We start from the raw sequence: 22,985 nt of genomic DNA on the forward strand, positions 1-22,985 counted from the left end.
TGGCCCTTGTTGCTAATCTCCTGGAGATAGTTCAGATAGTAGCCGAGATAGTTAAATAGTTCGGATTCAAGCTCAGGAAACTCTACTTGAGACGTGAAACTCTCAACCACCCTCCTCTGCCTCCTCGAGACACAGCAGGAGCATTCTGGTGGTAGGATAATCTGAGTCCTGCTGTTTCCCTGCTTAAAACCCTCCACTGTTGTTACAAAACCGACCAGTCCCAGGCTCGTGGGGCTTGCCACCTCCCATGTCACCCCTTTGACTTGTAGACAGTTTTGCCTTTTATTAAGCCAAACTGTCCTCCCTGTACTTTCACTCATCATTTGAGATGATCCTCCCTGCTTAGCCACGCTCACAGGTCAACCGGTCACTTCTGATCCCCGTATGCTTTCTCTTCTCTAGGCCCAGCTCTTCGGGACTGTTGAGTGTGCTTTGTAGGACACAGTTCAGCTTAGCGGTTAGAACAGAACAGTCCCTGGTTTTGAACTGCGGATCTGCCTTTGGCTGGTTGTGAGCCACTTATCCAAGCACTCCGTACCTTAGTTTACGCTTCTGTGAAGACGGTGGATGATAGTACTTTGTCGGGTGTTTTGAGAATTAAAATCTATAGTGCATAGAGTGTTTTCTGTGTGCACTACAAAAACGTTAAGGGATCCATAAATACTGGTGAAGAAAATTATTGGTTTCTAGAACTTTCCCTCCTGCCACCTTTCCTCCAAATAGCCCCCCTTATCTCCCTTGGTTTACGTACTATTTTTCTATTAATGACTATTTCTTTAAGGGGGCCACAATTTTTTTTTTTCTGATCAGAGAATTGAAATTTTGAAGTGTCCAGAGAAGAGCTTAGAGGCTCAAACCTCTTCTTTTGGGACCTGTCCACCCTCGGAGAGTCCCAGGCCTACTGACTTCCCATGCACTGTTTTCCTATTGCCTCATCTGTGAACATTGCAAAACTATCCCGCCAGCAGTTGGCACAGTTGGAGACTAGTTTTGTTTTTACTCGTCACTTCAAACCATCATATTAAAGCTATAAATAAAATAGTATTATGGTTTTCATCTGTCTGTATCGTTGGAATAAGCTGAGAGAAATTGTAAATCAATATTTAGCATAATTGCTGAGATCTGGCAGGTTTGGATACAAATAAAAAGAATGAAGAATGTAATATAAAATCATTTATATAATATTAGCTCAATCACCCTCTATAAAGTGGCAGGCGGCAGAGACTCATGGTCTAATTTTAGTTGGCAAAGAATTTTCTTGTAAAGGGTTGCAAAATAATTGACCCTTATGTCAATTACTCTTCTGTGTCGGCCTTTCTTCAAGTTTCCTCAAAAGGTTTTTGTTTTTGTTTTTTTTTCCCTTCCTCCCTAGGAATTTTTCTTTCAATGCAGTTTTGTAGCACGCTGCAAAAACATTTATTTGACAAAAACAAAACAACAAAACTAACATTGTCAGCATGATCATCCACACTGAGCTTTCTCAATTTTAAAGAAGCCGAAATATGTAAAGCATGCTTTTGAACCTCTTTTGGCATAAACTACTTTCGGTTATTATCCTGCAGCAAAGAAGAGGTGAGGATCCTTACACACGGAATTTTTTTTTTTTTTTTTTTTTAGGATATCTTTCAAAGAATTAGACCCATATATTTTGTTTCCAATAACTGATTTATTCATTCATTCGACGACTATTGGCGGGGTGCTTACTGTAGACACGGCGCCACGGTGCAGCCTATACGAATCAAGAGGGAGTGGTCAAACATGATGAAGGAAATTCTGGTGCAAGGTAGGGAGACAAGGGCCCTCGGAAAGGGACAAGTGCAATTCTATGGGGATTCCTGTGACATTCGGGCATCTTCTGTGTGAGTCCTTTGATCTGAGTTTACTGAAGAGCTATGCCTACTTTTATAACCTCAGTGTCCTGAATATAAAATGAGAGAGTTGACTAGACCTCATGTGGTCATTTCTATAATCCCGTAGCTCCAGGTAAATACATTTCCAGACCAGCACACTTAGATCATCCACTTCAGGAAGCAGTCACAGCGCTTGGCTTCGTGGTGATAATTGCAAAGAGAAAATTGAATTCACCAGGGTCATGCATCTTGTAAGGGGTGGCATTAGAATTTGACCTCAAGCCTTCTAGCCCCAAATCTCATCCTTTTTTAATCTCATCAAATTTACTTTGGGCTGGAGTATTTGATATAGATTTATTTGCCTTAAATAACTGCAGGAAAATCATTGCACCTGTTAAGAGTTAAGGTGTCTAGTCACGTATTCCTTAAGTTTTCTCAGGCTTAAATGACAGACATGCGGTTTTCAGTGATGGGAAGCCACATAGTTTTTTTTTTTTTTTTCTTTATTTTTCTGGTTACTGGTGCTGCTTTCAGGTTTTTAATTAATTAATTAATTTATTTTTAAACTTTCAGTTATTTTATTTGGGGAAGTTGTTCCCGTTTAGATTGTATTGACCTCTTTGCTATGAATCTTGCTGAGATTCAAAATCTTAGTCTTGGTTGGTTTGGCTTGAGTGTGATGAGTTTCCTCATAGAGCTGAAGTTCTGTGGATTTTTACAGATCCTGTTGATGGGCAGGGGGAAAGGCATTTGGGTCAGGAGGTGGAGCTCCATTGCTTGTGAATTGTTGACACAATGGCAGTCAAACCACAATATCGATACCACACTATGTATTTAACTTGCTTTCCCAATGCAAGGACTTGATAAGTGAGTTGCAGAAACATTTTATCTGGTTGTCATTGCTAGAAGCCTGCTGTGGCACTGGAGGCTTGATGTGGGCTCTCCTTGAACACTATCAAACTCTGCAAATTACAGATTTAGTGACCTCTGAAATGCAAAGCACCTCTCGATTAGGCTCTTCGTCTTTAGTAATAAAACTGTGCTCATTCACCTAAGTCTCATTTGATTTTGTTGAGCATAAAATGATGTAATCAGTTTTTCCAGATTGGTAGGTGAGTTGAACCTTTCCATTTGTGGCAATGTAAAGAGATATCTTGCATAAAATCTCTTGATTGAAATGCTGCCGAAAATGTCAATGTGTTTGCTAGGGTCCTCATGTTCTTTTTGTTGAGGATAGGAAATGGTCGAACGGGTATATGAGCCCCTTTGGTCAAATACTGCATATGGAAGATGAATTTCTGGATGAAACTGTAAGGCATACTTCTATATGTTGACTCCTACAATCAATCATTTTATTTAATAGCTCCTGTGATATATCTTGCCACTTACTTTTGAAATTTAGTTAGTGGTGTGCTGGTAAACTGGCTTTTCAGAAAGAAAAAGAGCCCTGATTTATAGTATTTGTTAATTTTTATAGTGTAAATATTCCCATGATGGCCAATTTCCAGCTATCAGTGGCTTGCAAAACTCCTGAAAATTTCAACACTTATCTCATTAGGGCCAGTATGAGTCAACTCCAGCACTCCACAGTTATTACTTTTAAAATATAGTTTTATATGCTTTCTAATTGTCTTATGTGTAAAATCCTTCTCTCTAACCTCATGTTGAGGGTTTTAATGATGGGGACCCTGCCATATTCTTGTGTATATCCTCTTTCTCCGCTTCCCCAGATTTAACTACATATGTGTGGTAATTAAGCATGCATAGTAACCTATTACATCAATATGAAGATGATTCTTTTTTTCACATTTTAACATTGCCGAAATAATTTGTGCCCACACCTGTGGCTTGCTAGAGTGCAATTGGCAAAATTTTCCTCTTTCTTAGTGTTTCATGTAATCATTATTTGCATTTAATGAAATACGTTAAGTGACATTAATTGATGTTTGACATGAGTCCAGTTATATCCTATGGGCTAATCGGTCTTTTTACATGTTGTATTTACCTAAAGAAGTTTTCTCTCTATGGTTATCCTTATGAGAAAAATCTATTGTTTGAATATTGGTGCCTTCCTGGACCTCTTGTTCTTTTGTCTTAGTGCTCACATTTGGCAGATCCAATTTATTTTGTACATCCTGGTGTGGTGCCAAGAACTGCCTCCCTCCATCTGGGAAGTGTCCTTTTTGAAAGTGAGGATCACTGGCATGATTGATCATGGTCATTGGACAATATATATTATTGCCATGACATTCAGCACCCAGTGTCTCTGCTCCCTGGCATCTGGCATATAGGAAGAGCCTCGTGATGGGCAGAATGATGACCCCTCAAAGAAGTCCATCTAGGTCTCAGTCTTCAAAACATGTGAATGAGTTAATTTTAATAGCAAGGGGAAATTAAGTTTGCACATGGAATTAAGGTTGCCAATCAGCTGACCTTAAAAGAAAATGAGAAGAGCCTCTAGAATGTGGAAAAGATCTTTTCTTAGAGTCTCCAGAAGGAGTACAGCCCTGATGACACTTTGAAGTTAGTCTAATGAGACCCACTGTGAACTTCTGACCTCCAGAAGCATAAGATAACAAATCTGTGTTGTTTAAGCTGCTAATGTGTGGCCCTTTGGTACAGCAGCAATAGTAAACGAGTACAAGCTTCATTAATTCAGATAGGCAAAGTCACAATGTGATCTAAATAAAACTGGTGGGGTCAAAATTATTCTTTATATTCTTTCTGAACAAGTTTGCTAGGGAACTCTGTATCACGTAGCGGGTTGCAGAAATCTATATCGGAGAATAAGATAATTTAAAGATTTCAGAATTTTTTTTATGCTAAGGATATGGCTAATTACAAATGAAAGTTATATATTTGTTAATTTTGTCCCTAAGAATTTTCCTTTAAAAGTTTTCTGTTTCTGTGCTGGAGGTTTTATGGAATTACACTTTTCTGTGAATACTTCACGGTTATCTTTCTGTCATCTTGGTCCCCACCTTTGCAAGCCCAGGTGAGCGGTGTTTCACTGTGATTTGGCACATCTTATCAGGAACCAGTTTTAGGTTAGGTGATCTTTAGTGACTTAAACTAAGGCTTTTTCTCATTCACAAAATGAGGACAATTATGCCTTCTGTCAGAGACTACATGCTCGTGGCCTCCCCAAATTCATACGCTGAGACCACAATCCCCAGTGAGATGATATTTGGAGCTGGTGCTTTAGGGAGAGACGGGATTGGGGATGAAGCCCTCATGATGGAATCAGTGCCCGGAAAAAAAGAGACGAAAAGGAGCTTGTTCTGTGCCATGTAAGAATACCGGGAAGGTGGCTGTTTGTCACCAGGAAGAGGGCCTCGCCCAGGGCCTGACCTGCTGGCACGTTGACCTCAGACTTCCAGGCCCAGAACTGTGAGAAGCAATTCCCTATGTTAAAGCCACCCAGTCCGTTTTACAGAGCCTGCGCAGACTAAGATAGGAATGGGCACCAAGAAGTGGAATGCTGCTGTGACAAATGCCTGAAAATGTGGAAGCAGGTTTGGAACTGGTGATGGGGTGGTGACTGGAAAAGTTGTGTGATGCAAAAGCTTTTTTTTTTTTTTTTCCAGCTTTGCTGAGCTGTCATTGATATATAACATCGTGAAAGGTTAAGGTGGACCACATGATGATTTGATGTATGTGTCTATTGCAAAATGATTGTCACAACAAGGCTCCTTAACACATTCATCACCTCGCATAATTACTTTTTTAAAGATCTAATTTCTTGGCAACCTCCAAATATACAATACATTGTTAACTGCAGTCACCGTGCTGTACATTAGATCCCCAGGAACTAACTCATCTTGTAACTGGAAATTTGTACCCTCTCACCAACATCTCTTCATTTCTCTCCTGGCAACCATCACTCAGTATTTCTGTTAGTTCATTTAAATAAAAATCTCCATACAAGTGAGATTGCACGGTATTTGTCTTTCTCTGACGTATTTCATTACCTTAGTAGAATGCTCTAAGATCCGTCCATGTTATTGCAAATGGCAGGATTTCCCTTTTTTTAATGCTGAATAATATCCCATTGTATGTATAGTCACCACATTTTCTTTATCCATTTATCCATTGATGGACACTCAGATGGCTTCCAGGGCTTGGCTATTATGAATAATGTTGCAGTGAACATGGGGGTGCAGATAACTCTTCAAGATCATGAACTTCACTTCTTTTGGATATATTTCCAGAAGTGGGATTGCTGGATCCTACGGGAATTCTATTTTTAATTTTTTGAGAAACCCCCATACTGTTTCCATAGTGGTTGTACCAACTTACCGTACCACCAGGAGCGCACAAGGGGCCCCTCTTTTTGAGAATAACCATCCTAACACAGGTGAGGTGATACCTCATTGTGGTTTTGATTTCTATTACCCTGATGATCAGTTGGATATCCCTTCACATACCTGTTGGCCATTTGCATAATTTTATTTTTGGAAAAAAATGTCTATTTAGGTCTTCTGCTCATTTTTAATTAGATTAGTGTTATTATTATTATTGTTTGCTATTGAGCTGTATGAGTTCCTTGTATATTTTGGATATTAACCCCATATCAGACATATGGCTTGCAGATATTTTCTTGTGAAGGGATTTTCTTGTGATTCTGGTGAGAGCTCAAAAAGAAAAGGGAGCTGGAGAGAGGGCTTCCTTCTTAGAGAACACATAAATAATCACGTATTATTGTTGGTTAGAAATGTGGCTGGTGAAGGTCATTCCAATGAGGTCCGAGACAGAAATGAGAAACATGTTATTGGAAATTTGAGGAAAAGCTGCCTTTATTATAAAGTGGCAAAGAACTTGGCTGAGTCGTGTTCATGTTCTAGTGTTTTGTGGAACGGAGGACACTCGAGGCAGTTAAGTCACTTGCTCCCAGGCATGGAGCCAGCAACGGTGAAGCCAGGATTGCAGTGGAGCTGGGGTCTTAACCGCTCCCTCTGTCTCTCCCACCAAGGGTAGTGGGACACTACCCCACTGGGGACAGTGTGGGAACAGGCAGTGCTGGGAGGGGGGTTAGGTTCAAGAGTGCTAAGGCCAGAGGGAATTCTTCTATCCCTGTGATCACAAGAAGGGTTACCTACATCAGGCTTTCCAATGACTGACTCACAGTAAGTGATAATCTTGTTTTAGAGCTTTTCCATTTTAGGAAGATGGAAGATCTATAATAGCTTTCATTCCTGGACCTAAAAGAAATCAAATGAGACTCTGCGTGAGGAGGGGCTGTGTAATCTGCTAATGGGATGGGGATACTATAGTTCTTGCCCAGCTTAGGGCACATTGTCTGACCTGGCGGCACTTAAGCACTCATTATTTCTTTGTGAGGGAATCAGCCTCTGACACAGGAAGAAATAAGGATGCCCCCCACCCCACACACGCACGCACATACACACGCGCACGCACACTGTGTGTATCCACGCATACTTCCCCCACTAGATTGGGAACTCCGTGGGTGCGGTGTCCACACCATCTCTAGATCCCCAGGATCTAACGGAATGCCCTGAAAATAGTCAGTGGCAATAAATGTTGGAATTAATAATATTAGAGTGCTTGTCTTTCCAGATGGGGTTTTTATGGGGTACATTCTCTTTGGGGCAGGTGGAGAGATGGATAGGAATCACTGACTTTGCTCCTCAGGGCCCCATTTACACATCCTACACGGTGGAGGGCAGGGGTTCGAGGGGTGAGCGCTGAGGACTGCAGCTGGGAAGGCAGCACCCTCAGCAACTTAACAACCTGCTCCTCTAATCCCTACGCACCGCGGGAATGTGTGTATCTTAGTGGGGGAAACGGGGCCCATCTAGGGACAGGGTTGCCCTGTTTCCTGGGGCACCGTCTTCCCCGGTGCATTGAGCCAGACAGTGCGGGTGGTTCTCCACCCAGAGAGCAGGGGTAGGTGAGCAGTCTTGTCCATCGGATAAAGAAGCCACCGAGTTAGGCCTGTCTCGGCATTCGGTGCTGGGACTTGGTGCGAGCGTCATGGCCTTCGAGCGCTGTGGTCACCGCGGCCTGGTGATCGCTGTGACCAGTGCAATCGGTGGCCCTCTGGACGGCAGCCGGGGAGGGTGGAGGGGCCAGGATGAGAGTGGGCCGAAGTCCAGCTTTGACCAGAGAAGCAGACGGTGAGTCCCAGGGGGCGTGGGGAGCTCCAGGTGCAACACGGTGGCCAACACAATCATCCCGCTCAGGTGGGCGGACGCCCTCGGGCCCAGGGCTCTGCTGCGTGCAGGAAAGACAGGAAAGGGGCGCGTGTGTTGGGGGCAGTGAAAAGCGGTGAAAGGGCCGAGGGAGCTCTCTGGGTTTCCTTTCCCAAGGGCCCGGATCTGTTCCTGAGGGCTCTACCCCAACCCTATCGCCTCCCGACCCCCCCACCCCCCGCCCCAATGCCATCACACCAGGGGTTAGGATGTGAACACACGGATTTTAGGGGGAGACGAACACTCAGGCCATAATAACTGTTTTACTGAATCTGTGTATCATTTACTCCGGTGCAATTTCTTATTATCAGCCTGTTAAAGTTTCAACTAAAAAACAAAAAAAAATAGGCACTTGCTGAGCAAGAAATGACTGACCCCAGGTGGACCCCCCCCTAGTCATTATTTTTCAGCTTCTCCTCCAAGGCCGGTTGTGTATGATGGCCATGGAAAGAGTTGCTTCACAAATGGCATCCCCACCAGGGACTTTCGGCCTTTCCTAAATGGGGAAAGGTGAGAAAGCTGACGTGGTCAAAGGTTTCAACTCCCCTGGACCTTTCGGTAAGACGGGAGGGGGTCAGGGACACACCCGCTTAGTAGGAGCCTGAGAGAGCAGAATTAGGACGAGCCGGTGCCAAAGCTGCCTAAGCCTTATTCTCTGCACCTAAATATTGAAAAAGTTCCAAATTCTGAATTGAAAGAGGAACATTATTTTCAGTCAGTGGGGAAGTTAAAGTTTACGTTATCCTAACTTTTTGACCCTATTTCATTTAATCAGGGTTTTAGCCCTCACAGCTATTCCGAAACTATTGGGATTTTTTTTTTTTTTTAAAAAAACCTGAGCCTGAAACACAGACAAAAGACTATATATGATACCTGTCTAATGATTTATCTTAAGAATCTGTGAACTGTGGAATCATGATTGTTAGGACCGAGAGACACCTGCTCACCTTTCTGAAATGAGTTGCTGAAAAGATATTCTGAGATTCAGAAAGGGTAAGGGATACAGTGTTGACCTTTTGGAGACAGGAAACCTTTGATGAACTATAGGACACCAAGACAGTTCATTTAAAAGATGGTTTCAAAGCATTATCTGGGGCTGGTTCCGTATGTGCATTGCTGAAGCCCTCGGGTTGTCTTTTTACATAAACCCAGCGAAATAATGGTTTCTACAGTTGTTCATGTGTCGGCAACCCTCCTGTGGCATCTTCGCTTCTGGGCTTTGTAACTGCTTTCAGTGTCTTTTGTGGCCAGAATTAAACTTTCCTTACCATTTGACAGCATATAACTTTCCGAAGATGGGCGTTAAGGAGAAAAGAGACAGGAAAAGGTCACCAGTACTATCTCCGTGTAATTAAGGCAGCCAAGTAAAATTGTCACTAATGACATTTACTTGACTGTATAATATGAGTCCCTGCTCTGGGCTCCAAATAAGTTAAGGATCAACTGCTCGTAATATGTACAGACTATAAATCTTTGTGGTTTTTTTTTTTTTTCAGAGTATAAATCTTTGTTGCAAGTAATAGGGTATATACATTTCTTTTTTTTTTTTTTTTTTGAGACAGCCTTATTTTAGGGCCGTGTTTAGGCTTGTGTGTCCTCCCTCTTTGCGTCCTTCTCTCTCCCTGTCTGTCTCTCTGTCTTCATCTCTCCCTCTCCCTCTCTATGTATATACATAGGTATGTAAATACACTCACATTTATGTATATGGATGAACACATGTGCCTACATGTATATATACATGTAAATGCATGTGCATATGCTTTTGTAAGGTAATACCCTCAGTGGAGAGGCCAAGTTAAAACTTAAAAAAAAAACGCTTCCAACTTTGATCTATAGACTCAGATGGACCACCTACCACGGGATAACCTGTCATCCAAGAACCAATTTGGTTTCTTTTGACTCTTAAAAGACCCTAAAAATCAAAAGTAATCTATGAATTTTTGGAGGGGAGGGAAGATGGGGAGTTCTGGATGTGGAATTTATGAAATTGTCTGGAGATACGATGTATGTGGACGTGAAGACTTCAAAGCTGCGATCTTAAACTTAGAAGTTGATACCCATAAGAGGAAGTCCCAGGTGAAACTGCATGTGCCCCTATTGAACACAGCAGTATTTGGGTCTACAGTGAATAATTGCACAGGGATACCGAGGGTCACCCAAGATCCTGGCCCTCCAGTCTCGTGTGATCTGTAATGTGACTGAAGGCTGTAGGGGGTGGAGTGGAAGGGAACACAGCACACCCAGTTGGCACTGGGGAATGTTTGCGGGGAGACGAGATGACTGTGAATCTCGGGTCTTAGATCCACTAGCTAACAGGTCAGAGAGAGGCCTTGGCAGTAGAGGGCCCGTGGTCGTGTCCTGAAGACGCGAAAGAGTTTGTGGAGGCAGTGGGTGTAAGGATTTAGGGTGAAGCAGGAGGCTGAAGAGTCCTCTGAAGGAGCTCCACATTCTCCACGAGGCTTCCTCTTTGAAGACTTTCCTGACCACGGGGCTTGTACTCTCCTTCTCTGTGTCCCCAAGAGTTTTGCATGTTTCTTTGTTGGATTTTTCACCCCCAGTCGAGTTGTTCGTGTCTGATTTCCATGCCTGTCTGCAAAATACACCACGTCAGGACTGTCTCCCGGTTCTTATCACAAGACCTGGAAAACAATAAGTGCTCGATACCTGTTTATTGAACATGCACCTGAAGGACTGGGTGTCTCGAGGAGTGAATGGTTGGGTTGAGCGGTGGTTTGGGGATGGGAACGTCTAGAGCCACCCTGGCTATCAGGCGACACTTCATAAAACCTTAATGGCTTCACTTTTCTCTTCCAGATTACTTGCAGCATATAATAGTCTTACCGATAAACACCTGACTGGATATTTTAACAACACACGGATAAGACGGCATCTCTTAAGATCGGGGCTGGTAAGATTGGGTTTATTTCCTACCTGCCCTCTTGTTTCCTTAAATCCTCTAGCCCTCTCTCCCTTCTCTGGTTTTTCTTTTTGAGCTAATCAGCGACATCCCCCCCTCCACCGCCCTCATTTAAAAAAAAATTACTTCTTTGCCAGAGCTCTGATTTATCTTTCTGAAGCTGTGTCTCAAAAGACAGGAAGAGAGGTCACAATGACCGCTAAGGCTACTTATAAATTATTGAGAAAAACACCGTAGGAGCTCCCAAAAGCATATTTTACTTGTTTGTTTATTCATTCATTTATTCAACACATAGTCATTGAACACATCGTATGAGCCAGGAACTGTTAGGGATTTAAGCGTAGAGAGAAGACTTCACTGTCTTCGGGAAAAAAATATTATTTTTAATAATCACAGAATATGGTGTGGAAGACATGAACAGTTCAGAATTTCCCCCTTGAATTTTAAAAGCCTGTTTCATTTCCTGGATAGTTTATTGATAACATTAGTGTGTTTCCTTAGCTCTAAAACTATCATTTGCACAGAATTTCCGTGCCTCTAGATGTATTTAAAGTGAAAACCTTTAAAAAAAGACTATAGTTTTCCACTGAAAGAAAAGGGTGTGGTTATACAAAGTGTGAGTAATGATTTTAGCTGTTTACCTTCTTAAAGCACAGTGGATTTCCTTAACTGTTGTTGCCATGGCATCCACAGGATATGCATTGCGTTGCTAAGGGTTGTTGGTTGTTGACGTGGGGGGCCCTCTGGCTGGGGGATCTCCAGAGAGCTTGCTTTTTGTCCTCTGGGGCTTGGTTTTCAGACACACCTGGCTGAAACCTGGCTCTGCCATGTTTACAGGTCACAGAATCTTGAGCAATTCATGGACTTCACTTTCTCAGCTCCAGCTCCCTCAGTTGTTAAGTGAAGACAATGCCACCCAGCCCTCAGGATTGTGGTGGCAATAAGAGATGTGTTTATCAACGCTTATTGCAATTTTTGTGGTTACTGTTAACATTATTTCTTTGGGTAACAATCTGCGAGCTTTGTGCATAAACGGGAAAGACTTTGTATTTACTTACCAACATCATGAACAAGCATTTTTGAACGTTGGTTATGTGCGTGACGACTCACAGAAGGAAGATTTCTCTAGAACAGTGGTTCAGATACAGTCCCTGACTCTGCAGCGTTCAGCATCATTTGGGAACTGGTTAGAAAATGCAAATTTTAGAGCCCCAGCCCAGAGCTACTGAGTCAGAAGCTGCTGGGTTGAGGCCCACCAATCTCTTTTTCAACTTGTGTTCTGAGTCTGATGCAAGTTCAAGCTTAAGAACTTGAATTTAAGAACTAAGTTGGGGGGCAGCCCGGGTGGCTCAGCGGTTTAGCACTGCCTTCAGCCCAGGGCGTGATCCCGGAGACCTGGGATCAAGTCCCACATCAGGCTCCCTACGTGGAGCCTGCTTCTCCCTCTGTCTGTGTCTCTGCCTCTCTCTCTGTGTGTCTCTTATGAATAAATAAATAAAATCTTTAAAAAAAAAAAAAAGAACTAAGTTGGGGAGACCAGATCTCCCAGAGGGGCGAGGACAATGATACCTGTTAACCGGTGAGGGGGCCACAATACGGGATGTTCTCAACATTTTTTTCTCAGTTGGAAACAAATGGCAGGATATCCCATGGACAATACATTCCAAAGACTGTAACTGAGTTATCTGTGATTGGAAACACTTTCTGGAACCATATCCTTTCCTTCCATTGGAAAAAAAAAAAAAAAAGATATGTAAAAGATTTAAAAAAGATCATCAGTATCCAATCCCTTGCAACACAAGGGATACGTTGCCACAACAGTGTTATACAACAAGTTCTCAAAATTAAGAAATATGGGGGCTTGGATTAGACCTGAAAGAGCAGGGCATAATTAAGTGGAAAGGAAGGAGATGAACAATCCAGAAAGGATAACACCCTCTGTTTACAGAAGCTACAGAAAAAATACAACAAATATGCCCTGAAGAAGGAGTAAAAGAAAGGAAAAACAAGTAAATTAAAGAAAAAAAAAAAAAAGAAAGAAACACAGAAACTACCATTCCTGGCATTTTCAGGGAGGCCAACTGAAATCCATCTGGAAGGTCTGATACCCGCAGCACTGTGTAATCTGAGAAACATCTGAATCACGACAAATTACATTCTGGGTTGGAGAGTGGAAGGAGAGACAGCAGTGTGAAAATCAAGTAATGAAGCCAATTATTATTTTTCTTTTTTTTTAAATTTTTTTTAAAATTTTTATTTATTTATGATAGTCACACGGAGAGGGAGAGAGAGAGGCAGAGACATAGGCAGAGGGAGAAGCAGGCTCCATGCACCGGGAGCCCGACGTGGGATTCGATCCTGGGTCTCCAGGATCGCGCCCTGGGCCAAAGACAGGCGCCAAACCGCTGCGCCACCCAGGGATCCCCAAAACCAATGATTCTTAAACTGAGGAGAACCTCTCCGTAGCTTACATGTCTTGCCCTTCGATGTTATTTCCCGTGAGATTATCAGCCCTGCCATCACGGCCGTGGTTCACTGTTCCAAGGAAGCTCCCCACCTCCTCTTCCCAAATGTGTTCAGAAAAAGAAAAGAAAGGAACACCTGGGTTCCGTCAAGGAGACGTTGTGACTCTCATGACAACCTTGTTTGAAACGTCAAGGGGACCACCTGGGGGTGTTTTCTCGCTGATGGGTGTAGAGACCGATTATTTTCTTCCTTATGAAATAGTCATTAAACGTGAAAGTTGACCAACCATCGTGGTGTAATCTCTTAGGCTTAGAAGACACCGCCTCTGTCGCTCTTGCTCATTGTCTCTCCCTTTTTGGTGACAAACAACCCATTTTCTGCCTTGTGTTTCCATGTGTGTTTCATTTATTCCTGACAGATCACGAGAAGTGGGAGAGTGCTTTCTGAAAAAGAATACAGACTCAATATCATGAAGAGGGATCACCAGAAATACATCCGGGAGTGCCTAGCTCAGGCTATCTTCCATAAGGTTCTGGACATGGAGGTAAAGTAGCTACATTCTCCTTATGATGGATATTTTCTTTTTCTTTCTTTCTTTCTTTCTTTCTTTCTTTCTTTCTTTCTTTCTTTCTTTCTTTCTTTCTTTCTTCTTTCTTTCTTTCTTCTTTCTTTCTTTCTTTCTTTCTTTCTTTCTTTCTTTCTCTTTCTTTCTTTCTTTCTTTTCCTTCCTTCCTTCCTTCCTTCCTTCCTTCCTTCCTTCCTTCCTTCCTTCCTTCCTTCCTTCTTTCTTTCTTTCTTTCTTTCTTTCTTTCTTTCTTTCTTTCTGGGTATTTTCTAAACATGTTCACCATGTTTCTGAACCCAGAAGCACAGGCATTCCTCCTGGATTTAGTCAAAAAGGAATGGAACCAGGTGCCCTGAGAAATACCCTACATCCCTCTGGGTAGCGGGGAGCCAGGAGACCGAATGAAGTAAGCTCTGCTCCATTTCAGTTAGGGAAAAATATGGACATCGTTATATATTTTGTGATATTTAATTTAACAAATGTAGATTTTTAATCCATAATGGCTACTCTAAAACATACCAGCTCTCACCATCTGTACCTCAATTTCCATTTGCTAAGAAAAAAAAAAGTGACATCTGTTTAAATATCAGTAATTCTGCTGCCATGAATTATTTCAGATTTGTTATTCTTTTAAGGCTCTGAAGCTGAGCCGTATGCTAAAATTCAGGGAAGAGGCATCGAAACATCTGCTGTCCCTCCTACTTTAGGCCGCGTTGGTCAGCATAGATTCATAAACCAGGCATCAACAACTTTTTTTTTTTTTTCCAAGTCTGACATGGCATTTTTAGTAGGATATCTAGCTAACTCGATAAATTATTTTAGGCTTGCTCCATGGAACTTAGAGTTTCCAGCATCAACACCATTTTCATCTCCGTGGAAAAGCATGTCACTTCTTGGCCTGGCCGTACAGCAGTAAATCAGAAAACTTGGCTGGTAAAACCAATGACCTGTGAGTGTAGTAAACGTTTATGAACAACTGTGGAATCGCCAGTAAACCGCCACTAAGGGTAGTGCCGCTGAAAATATGTTTTATTATGCTACCCTTATATTGAGCAAGTCCTGCGTTCCAATATGACATATATGATCTGTTAATTTTAGGAATTCATTTTATGTTTTATATCGTGGGCATGAGTTATGTGGGATCATCGTTTATGTTACGGTCCTCGATGCCCTTGCTTATAAAAGTCTTAGTTGGAATTCGGCCACTGGTGCTAAAAAAATAGTGCAGCAGATTAATTTATACCGAATTTCAAATTTAACCAGTTGGGAACCAAGTTTCTGTATTAGCTTTGATCCTTGAAGTTTGGTTTTCCAGACTTTCCTGCAACTGACACATCATAAGTAGTAAGTATGTTGTTACTTAAGAGTCTTCATGGGTTCTTAAAGTTTGGAGCAGATACCTTGGGCAAGTGTTCATGTGCAATATATAATATTTTATATAATATGATATGTAATTTATTAATATAATTAACAGATGAAACAGCTGTCTCTAAATTGTCACATTTATCTGACATTTGGCTCCTGCCCATGCTGTTTACTAATGTTACATTAATATTCACGCATTTGTGCATATGACAAACATCTGTCCTTAATTGTGGGCTTACCAGGTACCAGCATGAAGATCCGGGCTGTAGCTGTGAGATACAGAAACAGAAAATCAGAGACCCCTCCCCGCCCCCCAAAAAGCAAAAATCAAAGCAAAATTCTACCGTGGAAAGTGATCACACGCTCCAAGGGGAGGAAAAGCAGACTGAGCTGGGCAGGGAGGCGATGCTGAGATGGGGAGGCTGAGCCCAGGTCCTGCTGTGTGCACAGGGCCTGAAGGCCCAGGCATCGCCCGGAGGCCTGAGAAAGGGCTGGAAAGAGGGGGGCAGGCGAGGTGAGAGAGGAAAGGACGTGCCCTGGGCGGGGAGCCACTGAGGCTGGAGCTCGCGGGTGGTTCCAGCGGGCAGGACTGGGCTGTGAGGCCCTCGGGTTGGCTCTGCTCGGTGGGGAGCTGGGAGCGCACAGGGGCAGTGTGGGCTCTGGACCACGGCTGGAGAGACTGGAGGTGGGAGGGCAGCGTCGGAGGGCCGTCCAGGGGAGGGGACTGCTGGGCACCCCTGGGGGACTGGGGGGGCACTGACTCAGTGACCAGGGCCTGGGTGGAAGGAGCCACTGCAGACCAGAAGGGGAGTGCTGGAGGGATGTGGGGGGCACTGCTGGGGGGCTGTTGGGGCAATCCTGGGGCACTACGGGGAACCAAGGAAGGTGATGGGGGCAAGCAGTGGGCCAGGGATGCTGGAAATGTCAGCCACCTCCCAGATATTTCTGGGAGCCAAGGTGGGGGCTAGAGCAGTGCAGGGCGGTGGAGATGCAGGTAGGTCCTGGGGTGCTTGAGAACAGGGACGCCCCGGGGAGTGGGAAATAATGGGGAGATAGAAGCCTGGTGACTTAGGGTAAGGGAAGGAGGGCGAGGAACCTGGTGACCTAGGAAAAGGAAGAAGGGCAAGGAGCCTGGTGACCCAAGGTAAGGGAAGGAGGGTGCAAAGGCCTGGTGACCTAGGGAATGGGAAGGAGGGTGCAGAGGCCTGGTGACCTAGGGAAAGCATAGGAGGGCTCAGAGGCCTGGTGACCTAGAGAAAAGGAAGGAGGTTGCAGAGGTCTGGTGACCTAGAGAAAGGGAAGGAGGGCACAGAGCCCTGGTGACCCAGGGAAAGGGAAGTAGGGCTCAGAGGCCTGGTGACCCAGGGTAAGGGAATGAGGTTGCAGAGGCCTGGTGACCTAGGGAAAGGGAAGGAGGGCGCAGAGGCCTGGTGACCCAGGGAAAGGGAAGTAGGGCGCAGAGGCCTGGTGACCCAGGGTAAGGGAAGGAGGTTGCAGAGGCCTGGTGACCTAGGGGAAGGGAAGGAGGGCGCAGAGGCCTGGTGACCTAGGGTAAGGGAAGGAGGGCGCAGAGTCCTGGTGACCTAGGGGAAGGGAAGGAGGGTGTAGAGTCCTGGTGACCTAGGGAAAGGGAAGGAGAGTGCAGAGTCCTGGTGACCTAGAGAAAGGGAAGGAGGGTGCAGAGTCCTGGTGACCTAGAGAAAGGGAAGGAGGGCGCAGAGGCCTGGTGACCCAGGGAAAGGGAAGGAGAGTGCAGAGTCCTGGTGACCTAGAGTAAGGGAAGGAGGGTGCAGAGAATAGAGGTAGGTGCCTGTAGAAGGTTTGTGATATTGTGGGGCACCTGGGGTCTCAGTGGGTTAAGCCCCTGCCTTTGCTCAGGTCAGAGCCCCTGGGTCCTGGGATGGGGCCCAGGTCAGGCTCCCTGCTCTGGGGTCTCTGCTTCTTCCTCTGCCTCTGCCTCTTCCTTCCCCTCCTCATGTTCTCTGTTCAATCTCTCTCTCCCTTTCTCTCCCTCCCTCCCTCGCTCTCTCTTTCTCTCTCTCAAATAAATAAATAAATAAATAAATAAATAAATAAATAAATAAAATCTTTAAAACCCAACCAAACAAAAAGACAAAAAAGATGGGGTCGGCAAGGTCCCAGAGGCAGCAGGAAGGGATCAAGAACACATATAAAAACCCCTTTACGGTGCCCCCGGTTGTGTCTGAATGGTTTCAGAGGATTGTAAGCCCATTATTTTCATATGAAATTTACCTTTAAATTATATAATTAAGATATTACAGAAGATTAGGCGAACAGGAGAAAGTAAAAAACAAAAAGGGGAGAACAGAACCACATATAAGTCCTTTCTCTTCAGAGTTGTCGTACTCACATTTCCCTTTAGTCTCTGTTCATATTTATACGTTAATAAAAACATGCAGTGTTGTGAAAAGGACACGGTTTTGTGAAAAATAAGTAAGTAAATAAATAAAAAGCCAACAGACAAACAGGAAGTCGGGGTGCAGCGGAGTGAGCTTCAGAAGGCAGCTCCAACCACTGACTACATGTGTGACCTGGCCCAAGTTCATGGCCCTCTGCCTCAGTTTCCCGGCCGGGAGAATGAGACCACTCAGCAGTCAGCATTGTTCACGAAGAGATGACCCACAGGACATGCCTTCCTGGCGCGGGGACAGCCACACAGCACGGAGGTTGATCAATTTTTTTGTATTTCTGTGCAAATTCCAAATTTTACATTTTTCGTGTATTACATGCATCTTCCATTTTTTTCCTTAAAACAAAATCTTTATGAATCTTACTTGAAGGATTATATTCTATTTCCTCTATATGGCCGTGCCCCAAAGTTAACCATCCTCGACAAGGTTTATATTGCTTCTGAATTTTTGCTTTGAAGACCGCAGTCCTCTCAGGTAGCATCGCTGCGCATAATGCAGATGTGTTTTCTTTTAATTCCGATTTCTTCTTAGGTGCAGAAGTGAAATGTTCTTTCTGGTCAAAGGGTAGGGGCGCTTTTCACCGCTTTGGGTTAGGAGTCGGCTTTCCAAAGAGGTGCACCAATTTATATCCCCGCTTGCACACTTACGCAGGTGACTCCTCCACTCGGTGACAAGGGGGAGTAAGTGGGAACATAGTTGCTGGGATTATTTCCCTCTAAAAAAATCTTTGTTATAGTTGACGTGATTTTTTCCTCCATTCTTTCCTGTATGCTTAGCGTTATCACCAGCTTGAGATCAAAAAGAAATTGGAGATCCTAGCTAGGAAGGAGCGAATTCAGAGATTTAAGGTAAGGAGCTACGTAATTCTCTTTTACTTAATAATATTTTATGATTTTAAAAGTCAGTGGTGCCGGGGCTCCTGGGGTTGGCGGGCTCAGCGGTGGAACATCTGCGTTCAGCGCAGGGCATGACCCCGGGGTCCCGGGTTTGAGTCCCGCATCGGGCTCCTCGCAGGAAGCCTGCTTCTCCCTCTGCCTGTGTCTCTGCCTCTCTCTCTGTGTCTCTCATGAATAAATAAATAAAATCTTAAAAAAAAAAAAGTTGATGATGCTTTCATTGAAGCTTTTCGAGGCGCTCTACTTTTGAATAACCCGTAGCTGAAGTCAGGTGATGGTTTCACCAGGACTGTACATCGGCCACCATCACTCAGAAGATCATGGCAAAGTAGGAGCTTGTTCTGCAAAATAAATTTTAGAAGGTAGAAACCTATCAATGGAGACATGGGACCATTCTTTTCAAGTTTACAATTTTGCTTTTGTCTCTTCTTGATTGATATGTGACAGAGGCCAAAGGATTTTTGTTTTGTGTCTTAAACGCTGACGATAGATGGGGATGTTGCCAGTGGGATGGAAGATGACATTATAAGAATTATCCAATGGCACATTTCCATGCGAACACGACCCTTGAATTTATGGTCGGAGAGATCTACCTGGGCAAACAGAAGCATAAGATTTAGAGACTCTGTGCAAGGTGTTTAAAAAAATTTTTTTTTATTTTTGTATTCGATATCCCTCCTTTGAAGTGAACTTATGAAACCTATACATTTGCATCGGGAGACGAGAGACTCAATTAAGCAAGTCTGAGGGTTCCCTGTAGGCTGGCGGTTGTATTCACTTTCTCCGGCAATTCAGATTCAGAGATGATTCTTCATCCTCCGTGTCATATTACAAATATGGGGCCCCCGACACATGGTGCAAACTGAGGAATATTTGTTAAGCTCCCCGAGAACCACCTGCCATGGAAGGCGGTACTTTTTCCCTCTTGCCTGGCGGCCTCACATCCGTCGGTTTCATCCTGGCCCAGAGATAATCTTGTGACAAAAGTGTCGTTAAATCACAGCAGAGAGGTCAGTTTTTCCAGATCAGAAAAGTCGGCCTGTAGGGATTTGTGGTTAATGCAACTTTGCCCATATGGCCCCACATCAAGAACCGAGTCACAGATTCATTACTTACCGCTGAAGTGCTGATGGAGAAAAATCCTCTCCAGAAGGCGCGACGAACAGATGCCAACACCGGGGGGGGGGCGGGGGGCGGGGGGGTTGCACCCCGATGCCAGCACCGGCAGGAGTTCCCCAGACGCACTCCGGTTACTCCCTGCAGGATGTTTGTTTGTAACACTTCTCGCTTTAGAGCCGCATTTGGTTGAAAGGCCTACGGTTTTAGGTTCCTTTGATAAAATGGGCAACCCTTTGGCTTGGGGCATGATTTAATTATTAATTTTTTTTTAAGGTAGAAGAGTAAGTTTCTGGTAGCCTTTCCTGATCAGAGCTGGGAGGAGCATCGTGCTTCTTGTCGCGACCTGCTTAAAGCCGGTTAACGGAGAGGGTCTCTAACTCAGGATACGGTGCACCTGTGCTGTCTGCCTGAGAATAGCTCCGTTTCCAAGGCGCGGACTGCAGTTGCTTCCTCTCAATACCACACCCGGGCCCCAGCTCTGCAAACTTTTTCTGACTGTCCTGCTAGGCCTCGGGAGGAACACTTGAAGGTAGCGAGAGGACTTCTCCAGCGATAGAGCATCTCCTGACCTGCCAGGCAGGAACCTACCCTCGATGACTGATTATGCAGCAATTGGTTAAATCACTTTCTGATTCCAGGGGGAACCCGCAAGATGGGCTATAGAAGATACCATGCCGGTCCTGTCTCCCCACCCCCCGGCGGGCCCGAAGACTAACCGTGGCCACGGTGTTGTGGTTGACGAAGGACATTCCAGTCCAGTAACACTGGTGAGTCGTATTAAACACTCTGTCCTGTAACATTCCCACTAATCAGTATGTAATTTCTCATTCCTCCCAGAAAGAATTCTGAGTCCTTGTCCGTGTAATTCTGAATCCTGCTGCATGACGACGTGGGCTTGGAGCCGGTCAACTGTCGTTACTGAACATTCCACTTTCAGTCAGTGTGGCCCCTGGCAAGTCCCTTTTGCTTGCTCCTGCTAGAGGAGTTTCCTTAAAGTGCAGATTACTTGTCACTTACCCCAACTGGCTCTGTGACATTTTTAGGAAGACCTAGACTCTTTCATCTGACATTTTAAGACCCTACGCCGTGTGTTGTCAGTTTAACCAACCAGTTTTTCCTCTCATGATCACCCTTTAGCACCCTCAACTCTGCAAGATCAAATCACTCGTTGTTCCATGCATGTTTTGTGTTTTCTGACCTCTGGAGTTTACCTGGCTCTCCCCCCACCTCTCACCTTATCTGTCACGAAAACTCAGTCACACTGTATAGCATATTGGGCCAGACACTTATATTTGTGTTTCTTTTATCGAAAGCATGTGTGCATACTCTAACACAAACACAGTTAAAAGTACAGAGATTCTGTTTAAAGAAATCGCACGCCGACATCGCATTCCAGTTCGATTCATTTACCATCCAGAGATGGGATTTGTTTGAAGGAAGGCGAGGTAGCTTGAAGCAATAGACGTACGGGAAAAGGTTTGCAGGATATTTGCCGGAGGTTGATGGTTTAAGTCATAAATGGATTGCGTGATTATTACATCTTTATTCCTGCTTTGTGTGGCCTAATACGTGTCCTTGTTAGCATGAACATTTTTGGGGCTTGCACAATATTTATAGAGAAATTACAAAGCTTTCACAGATTGTTGAAGTAGGTTCACCTCGTATAGTGTTAAGCTCTGACATCTTTCAAAGGTAAATATGTCTTGACATCTCCCGATGAACAGCTCAAGTCCTGAAAAAGCAACACCTTTCCCTTTGTTGTTACCATATTTCCAAGCTGCATTTCAATGTATACGTACACAAATAATTCTTTTCTTGGATGGCAAATTCACTAGGCGCTCAGAAGCTTAACCTGGTTGAAACAAAAGAAACAATCAAGTGCTGTTTTCTATCTTCCCACCTGTTTCAGAGAGGAAAAACCCTTGAAAGGCTTTCTTTTCAATTTTCCAGCTGAACACCCTCAATAAGTAGTTTATGATACATCCAGGAGATCTTAATGTGGCAGGAGCGAGAAAAGTAATTTAAAAATTACAGGAAACACTGACACCAGCACTTCAGAAGCCTTTCTATCTGGGAAGCCACGATTCTTCACTTGGTCACCCCCTCTGGTGCTTCCGCACCGTAAGGGATGCCTATTATGCTCTTGGAATTGGAGTTCCCATTTCACAGAAATTCAAATCTTCCTCTTCGTTCTCCCAACCTGGATACATATCCTTTCAATTTGACTCCTGACCTCCACGGGCCACTGAGAGGGAGATGATAATCCTCTTGGGATATTGCCATCAATTTTTCTTTTAACTTTTCTGAATATAGAAAGAGAGCATCCGGGATTGAATAGTTATTGCACTTGGTCACTAATTGAACCTAAGCCTTCAGAGTAGCATGTAGGCATTTAGCTGCACCATTCCCGTTAAAACGGTGGAAAGCCATTCAACTAATCCTGCACAAGCTCGGAAAATTCACCCCCAGAGATCGTCTACTAAGAATTAGAAATGCTCAGCTGAGCTGGGTAATCACCAGGTAGTCGATTCCGCTTCACATTCTGGCACAGTTTTGAAGATGCTAAGCTACGGTGCCATATTTATTCCAAGAAAATATATTACGAGCCGTTTAAAATATAGCAAATTTAAGGTGGCTTCTGATGTGAACTACAACAGTTTGGAGCTCACAGCTGTTAGTTGAATGGTGCAAATTTGTTTTTAGAGATAAATGTAATCAGTTGAACATTTGACTGCCACATTCATCTAACTGAATGATATCTGTATGCAAATGTGGGAAATAAAATTTAGAGCACAGAAGCCAATAGATCATACTCTAGTTTCTAGTAACCTGATTTCTTGAATTCCTTCATTAGATTTTCAATGTATGTGTGTTCCGTTGAATTATTTGACAGGAGAGAGTCTTAGGCATATTTGCTTTATGGAGTTCAAAAGAATTCTTTTGGGCGATCTGAGTCCCTCGTTCGGAAACCCCCACTTTGAGTTATCTTTGTGGGTTTTAAGACATTTAACCTTTGGGCTCATAGAGCCTTGTGTCCTGTTTCTTTAAATCAAATGTAGCCTTGCTCAATCCACTTGGCTTTCTCTATTGGGCATGAAATAGGCTTGTGCGCAGAGACCCAAAATGACAATGACTTAAACCGAAGGATGCTCTCCCCACCCCA

At 43.9% G+C, this 22,985-nt stretch overlaps 1 protein-coding gene across 1 annotated transcript in view; it reads left to right on the top strand.

The window, feature by feature from the left end:
• The window catches only part of ERICH3 (glutamate rich 3), a 97,567-nt gene that overhangs the window by 12,256 nt on the left and 62,326 nt on the right, over window positions 1-22,985 (top strand). The window contains exons 2-5 of the mRNA XM_025478580.3: window positions 10,877-10,970; window positions 13,864-13,989; window positions 18,584-18,655; window positions 20,461-20,589. Of these exons, the coding sequence (XP_025334365.1) occupies window positions 10,877-10,970; window positions 13,864-13,989; window positions 18,584-18,655; window positions 20,461-20,589 (421 nt within the window). The remainder of the gene's footprint in view (window positions 1-10,876; window positions 10,971-13,863; window positions 13,990-18,583; window positions 18,656-20,460; window positions 20,590-22,985) is intronic.

This window comes from Canis lupus, chromosome 6 (assembly GCF_003254725.2).
Source record: "Canis lupus dingo isolate Sandy chromosome 6, ASM325472v2, whole genome shotgun sequence".
Lineage (NCBI taxonomy): Eukaryota > Metazoa > Chordata > Mammalia > Carnivora > Canidae > Canis > Canis lupus.